General features: G+C 44.4%; 1 protein-coding gene across 4 annotated transcripts in view; it reads left to right on the top strand.

Annotated features, from left to right (window-relative positions):
- Nucleotides 1-14,106, top strand: part of AKAP13 (A-kinase anchoring protein 13) — a 224,436-nt gene that overhangs the window by 103,523 nt on the left and 106,807 nt on the right. For all 4 annotated transcript variants that reach the window (XM_063345530.1, XM_063345532.1, XM_063345533.1 and 1 more), the window contains 2 exons: nt 415-598; nt 12,605-12,794. In XM_063345530.1, coding sequence (XP_063201600.1) covers nt 415-598; nt 12,605-12,794 — 374 coding nt within the window. The remainder of the gene's footprint in view (nt 1-414; nt 599-12,604; nt 12,795-14,106) is intronic.

The raw sequence follows: 14,106 nt of genomic DNA, 5'->3' as shown, positions 1-14,106 counted from the left end.
AAAACCTGGTGCCGGATGCGTGAGGAGAAGGCTTGGACATCCAGAAAAACCCACCTGACCATGCCAGGTTCTGTTTGGATGCGCTGCAACTTGGTGGTTGCTGTGTCTGTTTATGAAATGGTGGGTTTTTCACACTGACTTCTGTGGTCAGTCTCACCCTGCGAGGTCCTGAGCACTTCCCATCCCACCGTAGCGTGTCCCTCACTTTAAAGTACTGGTCTCTCCTGGGTATTGGCAGCCAGCGTGTTTTTCCAGGTGCTGCAGGTTCCGTGGCTTTTGGGCTGTCAGCTCCATGCCAGCCGTTGTGTGTGGTGGGGCTGGAAGGTGGGGATATGGCATTCCCCTAACCCTCAGCCTACAAATTCCCATTTTGTTTTTTTTTGTTTTTTTTTGTTTTTTTTTCTTTCTTCCCAGAGAACGTCCCTCGGGAAACACTGATGCATTTTGCGGTGAGGCTGGGTCTGCTGCGGCTGACGTGGTTTCTGCTCCAGCAGCCGGGTGGAAGAGGAGCTCTCAGCATCCACAACAACGAAGGGGCAACACCCGTGAGCTTGGCCTTGGAGAGGGGCTACCAGAAGCTGCACCAGCTTTTGACAGAGTAAGGATCATTTGATGGTTCCTCTGCTAGTTTTCCATTCTGTATCATGCTTGCCTTTGCTGTACGTTATCACTGAATCGTGTTTAAGAGCTATACTCTACCCTTAAAGGCACTTTTTGTGTAATTTTGCTTTTACCTTTTTTGCTAGCAACAGTGGGAGCAGGTCCTTAAGGTTTAGGGGAAATGCAATAATGTTGTTGCGTTCTCCTTTTCTGTTGCACAGTGTTCTCCTTCCAGCTGTCTCTTAAAGCCCAAAGTGAGTCACTGTAATATTGACTAATTAAGACAAACCTTATGCAAACACAAGTGAAAAAACTTTTCTTCAAACAAGCACAGCTGCCCAAAAGAGGGAAGCGGGTGGGCTTTGTGGTGGTGGTTGACTGTTGTGTTCTTACTTTGTAGATGTGGAGTGTTTTGTTTAAGTGAAATAATGGTAATTGTATTGAAAGAAGGCAGTATCTTGTAGAGAATAGGTATCTTACCAGTATAGGTAAAAAAGTTTGGTAAGAATTAAAGCAATTATTTAGCAGCAGAAACTCTCTTGATTGGTCTGGAGAAGCAGACAGATCTTACAAACTTGTAGGAAGTAACTATTGGCATGAGCATATACTGCAGTGTTTTACAAGGAATTCTTCAGAGTATGACAAGTTATGTTTGAATAGCAAATGCTTGGAGATCTAGCTTTAAAAGCTGAGGCTAATAAAGACAAAGAGCTTAAATAAGTCCCGAGGGGTCCATTTGTAAAGGAGAAAAGATTTGGTCTGCATGTGTGTTATTCTGATGCCTGGTTCTCTTAAGCTTTGTTATTAACTTTGTTTTTCTCAATTGAGATTTCAGATACTAGGGGTTTATGTTGAGTGACCCGATGTCATGTTTAGGAGTCTGCTGTGTCGTCCACATTATCACGCGACATTTCTGTGTTAGAAATTGTAAATTATTCTTCTTTCTATAGTTGTTGGACGGACTGTTAGAAGGCAAAAAATATGATTTGTGTTACTGGAGTGATTGCATTTAAGTTTCATCTTTAACAATTCAGCCAACCACATGCAAAGTCAGGGTGAAGGAGAAGGTGCAGGGTAGGACAGGAGCTATAGGTTGCCCAGAGAGGTGGTGGAGGCCCCATCCCTGGAGACATTCAAGGCCAGACTTGATGAGGCTCTGAGCAACCTGATCTAGTTGAAGATGTCCCTGCTGACTGCAGGGGGGTTGGACTGGATGACCTTTAAAGGTCCCTTCCAACCCAACACATTCTATGATTCTATAGCCTTTTTGTCTGCCACACTTGGCTGGGATTAACACAGAGATGATGACAATATTACTTTTTTCTTCATCAAGTTCAACAGTCAGTTCAACACAACTCTCTTGCAGGCTATCTTGTACAATTGGAACGTACAAATTCATCCTGTAACTGTAGCAAAATTCTCCAAGGTGAGACTAACCATATTAACACACTTTACAGACTGTAAAGAAGCTTAAGTTGGCCAAAACTTTATTATAGAAAGCCTAAATTGGCCAAAACTTGATTATAGAGCTCACAGCACATACTGCAATTTGAATATGAGTGGAGCTGGTAATTTAAAAAGAAATGGGAAGTAAACAAAGCTATTACAACAGCTATTCATGTATTTGGTGGAGTATTTCACAACCGATTCCAGTATTGGAATGGCAGTTCTCGCTGAGTGGAAAGAAAGAAGAGGGAGGACTTGGATTACCTGGCATTGTCCTGTGCCGTTGGCTTTAATGGATGCTGCTGGTGTAATCCAAGGGGTTTCTCTGATGACCTTTACAGTTCATCTTTGCAAATAAGGCACTAGCAAGACCAAGACACTATGCACTTCTGTAACGTTACCATCAAGATCCCCGGTCCTGTTCTTTCTAGTATATCCTTAAACTGTTCATTATGGTTAGTTTTCCTCTTGGGCTGCTGAGTGGAAATATAATGTATAAACATGTGAGAGCCATCCCACATATCCCGTGACTCTCAAACCCCTGCTGTCTCCATGAAGGCCTGCAAACAGAAATCTGTGGATGCTGGAAGTCACGGACCCCTTTTCTCAATGGGTGGGATGCTGGTGAAGCACCGCGGTACGAGCTTGGGGCTGGCCGGAGCGGTGGGAGCACGGTGTGATGTGGGGACCTCCATGGCCCTTCCCCATGGGAGGGTGATGGCTGCAAAACGGACACATCCTGATTTCCCAGCAGAGATTTTTGTTGTGCTTAGTGCTTTCTGCAAAGCGATGGGATTGGGGCTTGAAAATCCCTATTGAGAGGAGAAATATTGAGTTTCAAAATATAGAAAAGCAGCCAAATTCCATGAAGAGAGTATATATCATTTATGTGCTGTCAAAACACAATGGATACTGTGCAACCTCTTTTCTGCGCTCTGCTTGTGCGCACGCTGAATAATCCATGCACAGAAATTTGGCATGCAACTCGTCCCACTCAGCAAAATACAGAGCAGCAACGCATGTTAGTGAGAACCCGTACAAAGGAGTCATTATTTTTACAAGTAATTAAACTGCACTGCGCCAAATAAATGAATGCAGTGTGTTTTGTGATGCATTATCCTTGGGGGGATTTTATTGTTCACTAGCTTGCTAATTCGTGGGACCCTGCATTTTACAATGATTCTCCCAGCCAGCACTGGGAAGGGGTGAAATTTTCCTGTAATTAGCATACAATCATTAAAAAGCGGACACAAAACCTTCTCCGTTGTTGCAGTTTTGCCAGGGTTCAGCTGCAAAGCAGCTTGATTCAGCTGCGGTGTAAATATTTTTCTCAAAAACTAATTGCACTGGTGACATTTTAAATTTCTGTTTATCAGATGAGCTTTCCCTTTTCAGCTGCTGCGGTTCTTCATGTACAAAAAAAACAGAAAGACGCTTCCAATTTAAATCTTACAGCCCTTGAAGTATTCCTTTCCATAGTCCTGAGCTTGTGCACTGGCTCGTGCATCCTCTGGCAGGAAAGGTGCATGGGCTGCTGCTTTTGGGACCAAACTGAGGAGCTGCGATAGAGCACACGTGGGATGGAGAGCAGGGTGCTGACAGCAGTGTTTATTCATTGGCTGTGTGTTGTTCCTGAGGGTGCTTGTTTGATCTTCGAGAAACTGCACGGTAAAGCGTTGTCCTGTGGTGCAAATGATATAGGACAGTCCATAAGGGCAGGAGTTTTTTTTTGGGGGGGGGGGGGGGGGGAAGGATTTTCTGTAGAAACATTCCTGTTTGCTTGCTGGCAGCTTGGTTAACAGTTTGTTGTTTTGGGTTTTTTTAATACAAATTTGAATACAAATTTTAAATACAAGTTAAACAAGTTAGCTTTACTTCCATGAAAAAGCTTTGGAAACTAGGCAGGTTGCACAGCCCTCTCTGATTTTCAATAATTCCTGAGTCTGGTAGGAGCAAATTCCAAAGCGAAGGGTCCTTGGTTGAAGCCCATTGCTTCGCTGGGTAGAAACCGGGCGATGCTGACTGTGGGGCACTGGCAGCGCTGGGCTGCTCTGCTCGTTAGAGAAGGGCTGGCTCCGAAAAGTTTATTAAACAGGGAGTAATATGCTCCTGGTGAGTAACTTGGCCTCTGCAGTAGGACAGCTGCAGTTTGCAGTAGTTGATGTTTTCAAATGCAGCTCGGTGCGGTGATACAATCTGCCTGCCAGCTCCATGTTCTTCAGTGCTCCCGAAGTCAGGCAAGGAAAATGGCTCCAAGAAATAGCGAGCGTGCAGGATTTCAGGGAAGTCGGAAGTGCAGTTTTGTAAAACATACAAACGCTGATTTTATTTCTGATTTCATTTCTGCGGAACAGAGTTCTGTCTGGTAACCCCAAAGTATTGGTTTTTTCCGTGAAGCCAAATGCTTGTAGTTCCTTCACAGCTGAGAGCGATTTATGTCCCCTGAAAAAGGGGGAGTAAGACAAAAGTAAAGCCCATAAGAAAAACTCCTGCATTTTTCCAGTCCTTACAAAGGAGAAGTGTCAGAGCTCTAACAGTCTCTGAGTTTTTCACTCTAATATTACTTTGGCCTTTGCTGGTTTCTCTGCCTGCTTACTGCCATAAAGCGCTTCTGCACAGCTCTGCGATTGCTCGCTCTTCGGATCTCCTGGTGACAGCCAGGTGGCTCAGTATGTGAAACTGTAAGTCAGTACAAGTCTGCATTTCCAAAATTAAACTGATTTAATTAACACACATGAGGAATAACTCACTGGTAGCAGGAGGGTTTTATGAACGTTTTGCAATCCGTGATTATCATTTGCTATTGTTCTGATTTTACGTAAGTAATTGGTGAAGTCTGTGCTGTAATCTCCATGGTGCCTCTCAAATGAGGGAGCTTTTTCAGTAACTTTACTTTTATAATTGAATACACTTTTCTGCTTTTCTGAGCCAGAGCTGTGAGAGGATTTGCTTGGTACCTCATTTCTTTGCACCCCAGCTTAGCAAGTCCTTTAAGCATGTGTTTAATTTCAGAAACATCCAGTTCATGTTCAGCAGAGAGTTTAAGCGTATTCTTAAAAATAAGCATTTCTTACAGTGACTTGCCAAATCGGACGGTATTTAAAGATGGACGTTTTTCATTGAATTTTGGTGTTAAGTTGTTCCATTAAATCCAGTCTTTGCATAGGCACAGAGCTGTCTGTGGTGCAGATGCTTTCCAAAATCACTAGTTTCCTGGGGCTAAAAACATGGCCAACTGCTCCGACTTCAGTGCCAGATGGCAGCAGCTGTATGTAACCAGGGTGCTTGTACCCCTGAGAATGCACAGGCTGAACCCCCCTTTCCTCTGTGCACCTTTGCCGTTATCGCGAGCTGGGAACTGTGTGCAAGGCTCCGAGTCTCCCCTTGGTTACACCAGTTCTCCCAGTATTTTTATACAGGGAACACGAGCAGGATGCAGCGGGGGACATGCTGGTGGCCAGGAGGTTGTCACCACACTGGGCAGGTGATGCTACGCGTATTTTTATTTCTGGCTAAGCAGAATCAACGGCCAAAGAGTTTGTTGAAGTAATGCTGATGTTTTTCCCTCTATTCTTCCACCCTAAAACAAGCAACAGGTCCTTTCAATTGCTATTCAGGGTGCCGGGCAGTAGGTTTAGGATATGGCTTGGAGAGGAGAACAGTTGACTTTGTGTCTCTATAAGCGCTGGCACAAATTTAACATTTAAAGGGAAATACAAAGACGTTATAGAAGGGCAGTGAAGGAGGACCTCATGAGAGATGCGTTTGTTAAGATGCCGTTTAGCTACAGAAGCGTGGCAGGAGCGGTGATCCAACAGGGTCTGGTTTTGTGGCTGTGTATTGCTGAACTTTAAGATTATTGTTTGGAACACCATTGTTTAATTGATTGATCATCGTGCTTAGGATGCTGAGGTGGTGTGGGTTTCTTCTGGCCACGGCAGAGGAGCAGACTGGGAGCAGAGGGACGGAGGAATCAGGTGTGATCATGATGGAGCAGGAAGAGTTTGTGTTTCTCTCTTTCCACCTACTCACCACGGCATGCTCCAGCTTTTACTGGTTTCCTAGTGTGTTCCCACATCCCTGTGAAGACATGTCTTTTCATTTTTTGGCTCCCTCCTCTCCTTTGTTTTGTATGTATCTACCTCTGAATACAGAAGACAGAGAAGTGGCTTTGTCTGTATGGTAGAAACAGCTTTTTACTGTCTCTGATATCCTGCTCAGAAATTGGAGGTCCTGGGAGATGATGTTCATGTAAACAGGCTTGTGAGGAGAAGAAGAAGAGATTTGGGAAGATGTGGTCAGATACGAGAAGAAAATTATTCCCCCCGCCCCGCCCCCAACAGCAATCTTGATCTGGAGGTGATCCCAAAAATTATAAGGGCCATAAGCCCCTATAATAAGCCTTGCATGATTGCTAAATGGTTATGATAGACCAGCTCCATTTCAGGATAAATTTACAAAAGGCAGGTAAGTGATTTCTGAGAACTGCTGGGTTTTTGGCTTCAGGTGTGGGTCAGCTGGATACCTGGTTAGGATACTTGTATTTAGTCTCTGGAACAGATCTGCTAGAGGTAGTGACGTTCATGGTGGGGATTGTAGTTTGAACAGATTATTGTAGAAGAAGACTTTGTAAACTGCTGTGTCAGAGGCAGCCAAAGCAACAGCTTCATCTTTGGGTTGCGTTACGGAGTCTGTGGTCACGCTCACTTGCAGCACACGGAGATGTTCTGCAGAGACAAGTCTTCCTTCCATATCGCTTGTCCTGATCTAAGATGCTGTTTTTAGCTGTAAAGGAAACATTGCTTGATGAAGTAGTCTCCATGACTGTGCTTTTGTATTTAAAATGCAACAGATGGCATCTGGTTTTGCTCTGAGTGCATTTCATAAATGCACCTTAAATTTCTTTTGTTTACTGATGTGACTCCAAGTTGACGTGGAGTTTTGTGTTGGACCTACGGCTCCACATCCCGAGCGGGGTATCTTTCAGAGATAAAACTATGAAAATAAAACAAATGGAAAAGCACATTTAATAACAGACAGTTATTGTATGGAATGCACATTGTACTTTTTGGCAAATATAGTTGATGACAGTTTGTAGCTGCATTTTATTTTTTTAATATAATATTTTTAAATATTAATATAATATAATATTAATATATAAATAATATAATATTAATATATAAACAATATAATATAATTTAATATTAATATAATATTTAATATATATAACATAATAATATTTTAACATTGGGGCCTAAGAAATGCTTGGGTTTAGGAGCACAAACCCTTTGTGGTAGGAAATACTGGACATCTTCTCGTAGGATATGTGCGTCTGCAAACCGCTGTTGAAGGACCAAGCCAGCTTTTTCTCTTGTATGATTTCCTACAGTATAATGTGTTGATCAATGGACTGAGAAGTTACTATTAAGTATTTTGAATCCAGTTGCTAAATATTTAATCCGCTATTGAAGGGTAGGTTATGCAATCCTGAATTCAGTTCAGTGTCCGAACCCACTGCAGTTCATGTTTGTGTGAAGCACCGTAAGGGATTAGTCATCATTTCTACATCAGATGAACTTTAACTCTTTCCTTCAACATCAAAAGTATTCAAATTAGTGAGTGATCTATAAAATTTTCTTATATAAGAAACTTTTTTTTTCTTTACTTTCCTGGGGCTTTTGGAACGCTTGGAAACACCTGAAGTATGAATGCTGTGCTTGTTAAATAGCTTTCAAATTTATGAATGGTTGATTTGTTTGAACCCATTCTAGCACATACTGCTTGCAGGTGTTTTCCGAGTCTCATATACAATGCATATTGATGGTTACAAAAACAAGTAGGAGCAAGAAAGTGTTTGTGTGCACTTGAATTTTGTGTGTCACTAAAGATTGTGGGTGCAAAGTTGATCATACCTGTAGAAAGCCTCTATTACCCCAACACTTCTGCAAATAGCGTTGGAGTTCTAATTTGTCAACTTTCTAAGAAGTCTTGGGTTTAGATGCTGGTGACTGCGTTAAGTCTGGTGCTGGGTTTTCACAGGAAGGGTTGTTGGCTTGATTTAAATTGCCTGTGCTAGACACATGTTGTGCAATCGCCACCAAGCCCAGCATCCTGTCCCAGTAGGCACTGTTGCTTGTTTATCCCAGATCACAGTTTGTCTGATCTAGTATTTTCAGTGTAATAGTATAACAACAATAACAGTTCAGAATTTGAATAAGGATGTAAGATTAAATTTCAGCTTAGTTTAGTTTTTATTTATTTTTTAGTTTTTATTTATTTATTACAGATAAGAGCATCTAAATTCTAGCATTTCCTAGCTTTTCACTGTAAGCATGTTACTTGGGGCTTTGTTTAATTTAAGAAGAAGAAAAAAAAAAGTAGTTTGGTGGGTTGTTTTTCCTTCTTTATCACGTGAATCTAGGGGGTGATGCTTTCAGAAAAAACCCACAGCTGTTGTCAGACTTACAGTAAGATCATAAGAGCCGGCAACGCTATTGAGTTTGTTTTGTTTCAGGCAATGTCTAGCTCAGAAATCTGAAGGGGATATCCCCAGGAAATAACACCTTGAGCTCCCACACCGCCTTCCTTGCCCATTTGTAAAAGTGTGGAATAAATATTCCTAACACGAGGTTCTGCTTGACCCACTAAGGCTTTTTTGTTCCTCCTCTGATCTTTTCCCCCTCCTCTTCCTTTCCCCTCCGTTCAAAACCCGTTATCTCCATATGAGAAAACATGCCTGCCAGGAGCACTGGCACCGCCGAATTTCAAACTATTGTCACCCAGCACCATTTCTGCAACTTTTGAAGGCGGGCAGAGCTTTTACTTGGGTTTTTTGTTCTCCCTTTCTCACTTATCTTCCCCCTTCTTAAAAGTATCTCGCCTGTATCTGCAGGAAGCGGGGAGCCGCGCTGTGTCGGTGCAGGCTTTCCTCTCCCTCTTTCCACCGCTCGCTGGCCCAGGGCCATCCTATCTGCTCCCCGGCGAGACGAGGAGAGATTCAGCACACGAGTATGGTACAGCTCCTGCTTCACCAGGCACGAGTCTACTCGGGCGATGCTCGGAGGTTTAAAGAACACTACCTATCGTCTTGTCTTATGAGCCAAATGGGCAGGAGGTGATGCTGCCATTTAAGCAATCTAATCAGCCCCTGTATCGAGCAGGGCATGGCCTGAGCGTAGTTTGGAGGCTTGTTTGCGTCTCCTCTCACCCTGTTTAGGGTCAGCATCCTTCTTTGAGCCACCTTTCTGCGGATGAAGGGCCAGCTGGTAAGTCTGTCCTTTCCAGAAGCCATCAATTTCCCTTCTGGGTTTACATCCACGGGACAGCAGCCTCCAGCAGAAGTAGCAGGGGCCAGAGGCGGAGGATTTCTTCCAGGCTTTTTCAGGGGGACATAACATGGTTGTGCTGAGCATGGAGCTAGTGAACGCTGTCAACCTTATCGGTCAGCCCTCGCTTTTTTAACCAAGCAAGATACTTTATTCTGCAGAAGTTGGGCTCAAAGATTACACCAATGAAATTTTCAGTTCTCTGGTTATCTTTTATGTATGTTGATGAGAAGCTGTTGAAAAGGGAGGATGAGAAAGAATTGACCCAGGACGGTTAAACCTCATAAGACAGATTTCCCTTGCTGCTAGCAAACGGCAGCAAACTGAATTTTTGTGCTGAATGGAAGCAGATTTTCAGACTTCTTGAATGCTGGAGTTTCTATGTACATTTTTGTTATTAAGTCTTCAGTAAATATTTGCATATCTATTTTTATCTCCTAGTAGACCAGCTTGGGTATGCACTGGTATATAATTACTGCAGAAATTCCCAATCTGTACAAAATAAGGATCCTTCACAACCAGGCAGTACAAAATACATAACTGCAAAGCTTTGTTTCCCCTGGAAGAAAGTGTGTTTTTATCATCTCTCAATAAAAACCAGGGCTTGCAGTGAGACATGCGGGAGTGAAACAAACAGTTAAGCTCAATGTATGAAGACAAACGTGCAGGAACATCTTCTCATGTGATCTACGTGCCCTGGGAAGTGATTGCCCGAATGACAGAAATAGCAGTGTGCAAACAAGTTAACACTTGTGAATACCTGTTTTTTGCTCTCTGCTGCGGGCCATCAGTGCCGGGATGCAGCGGTGTATGAAAGGGATGATTTGAAGGCATCAATAGATTGAGCCATCCACTACCTTACTGCTTAATTTTGGGCAACCTGGGTGACTGCTACTGAAAACGAGAGTTTGGAGTTGTTCGTTGTTGGCTGGGTGGGGGAAAGAGCTTCGTTTTTCAAAAGGTTTAAAGCACTTTATAAGAGTGTAACACAGATCGGCAGCTTGAATATGAAAAGAAATTGCTGTCTTTGTAAGCAGAAGTGATTATTTGATCGGTCTGGGCCATGTGAAGGTGGCGAATCGCAGAAGCTGTGGAGTGTTGCAGGGGACTGTGCCTGTCATCTCGCTCCAGATTTTGAGGCTTTTTGAAGTCTCTGAGGGTCCTTTAAGGCTCACGTTGTACAGGCTGCTTTGTGGGTGCTGATTTGAAGATGCTCGTAAGTGTACTTGAAGCTGATGAGAAAGTGGAGCAGACTCATCATGCTTGGTTCTTTAATCCGGCTGATGTTGTCCATGAATGGGTGAACGTGGGTTTTGTGCTGACTGCCTCGTTGTACTCTGAGAGTGGCCCTGAGTACAGTAGTTTCGCATATATGACAGCTGAAAAGAAAAATACTCCAGACAGAAATGTCTGTGTTGCTTCCTTGATAAAGGAAGGTCATTTCTTTAGTCACTTCTAATGACTCAGTTGACTTCAGTGCCTCCATGGATTTGTACTAATCACCACCAAAAACTGGCCGCTTACTTCTGTTTCTCTGTAGAAATATTGAGTCTGCGTAAATCAAGACTAGTTCTACTGAAGTCAGTTGATTTAAACGGTGGTGAATGGTGGAAGACGTAGTTTTGCTTTGTCTGAATTTCCCTGCAGGTTTAGCCCAAAATGAGTCACAGGAGCGGATGGGTGGCTGTTCCGGGGCAGAGTGGGGACAGCCACTGCCACCACCGACGTCTGCACAGGTTTCTCTGCCATGTCATGAACTGTCCGACCGTTTCCCTACCCTGCTCTGCCCATTCCTGTTGCCAATCGTGTTATTGTTTGCTCGTTACAACTTTGCTTTCTAAATTGTGTGGTTTCCCAGAGAGGTAGCCCTGTGGTTTGCCTGAGCCCAGGGCTTCACCTGCCCATTAGAAAAGTTTGCTACTTTTAAAGTAAGAAACCAGTCGGCTAAGATGCTGAAAGCTGTGTGTAATTTTACCTGGTTGACGGTATACATTTCTATATACATACCTTCTTGAATTCCTTAATTATTTGCATAGAGTCTCTGTCCCAAGCCCCCTGGAGGGTAATCTGTAGCTGTGCTGCAGAGCGAAGCTGGGGATGCCTGTTGTGGCTGGTCTCCATGACAAGGAGGGGACATGCTTTCGGCTTGGGCAGGCACTCGGTAGATGCAGCCCTAGTGAAAGGAAAACAGAGAAATTTCCATTTCTCACCCCCCTGAGCAGGTCAGCTAAAGCCCCCGCTCCCGTAACGTTCCTGCTCAGCTCCACATCTCTCCTGGGAGATGCAGCGCTCAGGAGGGACCTGTGTGAGCTGCTCTGTCCTGCGACAATTAAAACAGATTCTGAGTTTCCTGAATCAGTTCTGATTCAAAATGAAATCTCTAAATCTGAAGCTTTAGATGAACACCTCAAGAAGATAAATGTTTCCTCACCCCCTTAAAGGGGCGATGTAGCCTCTGTGCAGCTCAGTGAGACCTGAAGAATTACTGCTTTGAGTCACAAGCCTGTGCAAAGTCAGGGTTTGACATTCCAAAAGAGATGACTGAATAGAAATTTCTATTGAATGCACGTAACTGCTGAGTTATTTTTTCATTCCGATCTACAGCAGCATCTTTTTTTCCTTCCTTTTCTTTTGATTAGTAAAAAGAAAATCTGGGACACTGCTGCAGAAGGACAGCTGTCTCACAACATTGAGAACATCTTGCACAGAAGCAGTTTCACAGGGCAAGCTAAATTCATTTCAGGAGTGAAAAAATTGCTACAATTTGATGGCTGTTGGGTGTTTGTGAAGTGGTCTGCTGGTTTCAGTGTAGAAGTTGTAGTATCAGTATCACAGTACTCCCCATTCCTTCTAACTTGTCCTTCTGCAGTCTGTCTTTCAGGTGTCTGTTTTTCTGCAATAGCTGCTTTGGTGATCTACACCTAATAAATTCCATTTAAAAAAGCAATTCTTGTGCCCTTTGCTGCTAGTCTCTCGTAGTCTGGGGAAAAAAGCAGGTCTCTCTACCTGACAAAGACCTTGTGAAATAAAGCTTGTGGCTGGCATTAACTCCAAATCACATTAATTTTCAAGACTGAGGAGTGTGCGTGTGTATTTGTCTGGCCCTGGAGCCGGTGCTCTGTTTCACTCGGGCCGTTGATTAGATGACTGTCCAGAGTGAAGAACAGCGTGCGTGTCCTGCAATGCAGCATCCCTCCTCGCCTGCAGATTAACCTGCCCTTGTTTCATTGCAGAGAGGAAGCCAGGGAACCGGACTCCTGGAGCACCTTGTCTCACACTGTGCACTCGGGGGACTACAGCGTGAAGCACCACCGCGGGCTGGATGTTTACATGCTGACAGCTGAAGCCAAGCAAGGGGTAGCAGCCAGCTTGGAGAGTGACATACGGCACCTTCAGATGCACATGCAGAGCCACCAGCACAGGGTAAGGAAAAGGCTGAGGTGATGACAGAGAAGCGGAGCTGGCTGGTTGCAGGCTGGCACCTGTGGAGGACTTCCCTATGTAAGCACCCTTCGGGGGTATATTTACCTTGACATTTTCTCTGGATGTCATTAGCAAACATCCAGGTAGACATCTGCCTATTTTCTTCTCGTTTGAGCACAGGGAGATCTGATCAAGTTGTACTAGGCAGCAAATTTTCCCTCTCAGAAGAGAAACGGGTTTGGGGCTGTGCAAAGCTGGCTTTGCTTGGCCTTGTGGGCTCTCTCTGCTCCCAGCTCCTGCCTTCTCCATTAGGCTGGGACCTGCTTGGATGGGCAGGGAAACCTCCCTGGAGGTGGACTGTCCCTCCACGGTGTCTGTCAGCCATCAGGCAGGCTCCGGCACAGGGCTGGGTCTGTGGGGGCTGCACATGGTGGGTACATCTCTGTTCAGATGGAAATGTCAGGGTCAGAAAGGAGACTGAGGGGAGAGTCTCTGGGGCAGGTGATGGAGAAAGCAGCCGTTTCCTTAGCACCTTGGTGTAGGACTCAGAGGACGAGCCTGCCCTGGACACACGGGGTGTGAGTCCAGAGCGGTTCCCTCACTGCGCTCCTCTTGGGACCCCATGGTGGTTGGACTGTAGGAGCCATGAGGCTTTGGAAGGGCTTCCTCTTACTGCTTTAAAGTAGGTGCCACAGGGACTCGGTTGGGTCGGGAAGGTGAAACAGTGTGACACTTCTCTGCCACTTCTCAGAAACACCTGTGCATCTTGCACAGCGGGCATCACTTGTGGGAGTTTCTTTATCAGCTCATAGATCTGCTGTTACAGAGCTGTGAGGTCTAAACAATAGTATATTTTTGTTCCTTTACTTCAGGGGGGAATCACTGTCTGCAGGCAGTGGACTGGGGGGACGTTCAGAGATATGGGCCACCCTGAGCCATTCTCACCCTTCCCTGGGCACCTGAGATGTTAGTTACTGCCGGTCTCAACAGGAACTGGTGGCATGAGTGGCAAACCCAGGCTAACTGTGAAATCGCTTCCCCTTTCCATCGAAAGACACTAAAGCACGGTGGCATATCCAGCGTGCTTGTTTGCTTGTGCGAATGCCAGATGGGTACATTTTGCCTGACAATGAAATCAGAAAAGGCTATGTTTAGACTTTTTCTTTCCAGCACTGTTTCACTTCACATCTAATCTGATTTGAATTTGGAAAGCAGCCCTGTAATTATTTCATTTAGGTTCATTTCGGGTCAGTTAAAAGCCAGTTGACTTCCTTTGGAGACGGCTCTATTTTTCAGGCAATCGGCAGAGTGA

Source organism: Chroicocephalus ridibundus, chromosome 9 (assembly GCF_963924245.1).
Source record: "Chroicocephalus ridibundus chromosome 9, bChrRid1.1, whole genome shotgun sequence".
In the NCBI taxonomy this organism is placed as follows: Eukaryota; Metazoa; Chordata; class Aves; order Charadriiformes; family Laridae; genus Chroicocephalus; species Chroicocephalus ridibundus.
Note: the sequence above shows the minus strand (reverse complement) of the source record. Positions and strands in the feature narration are given on the sequence as shown.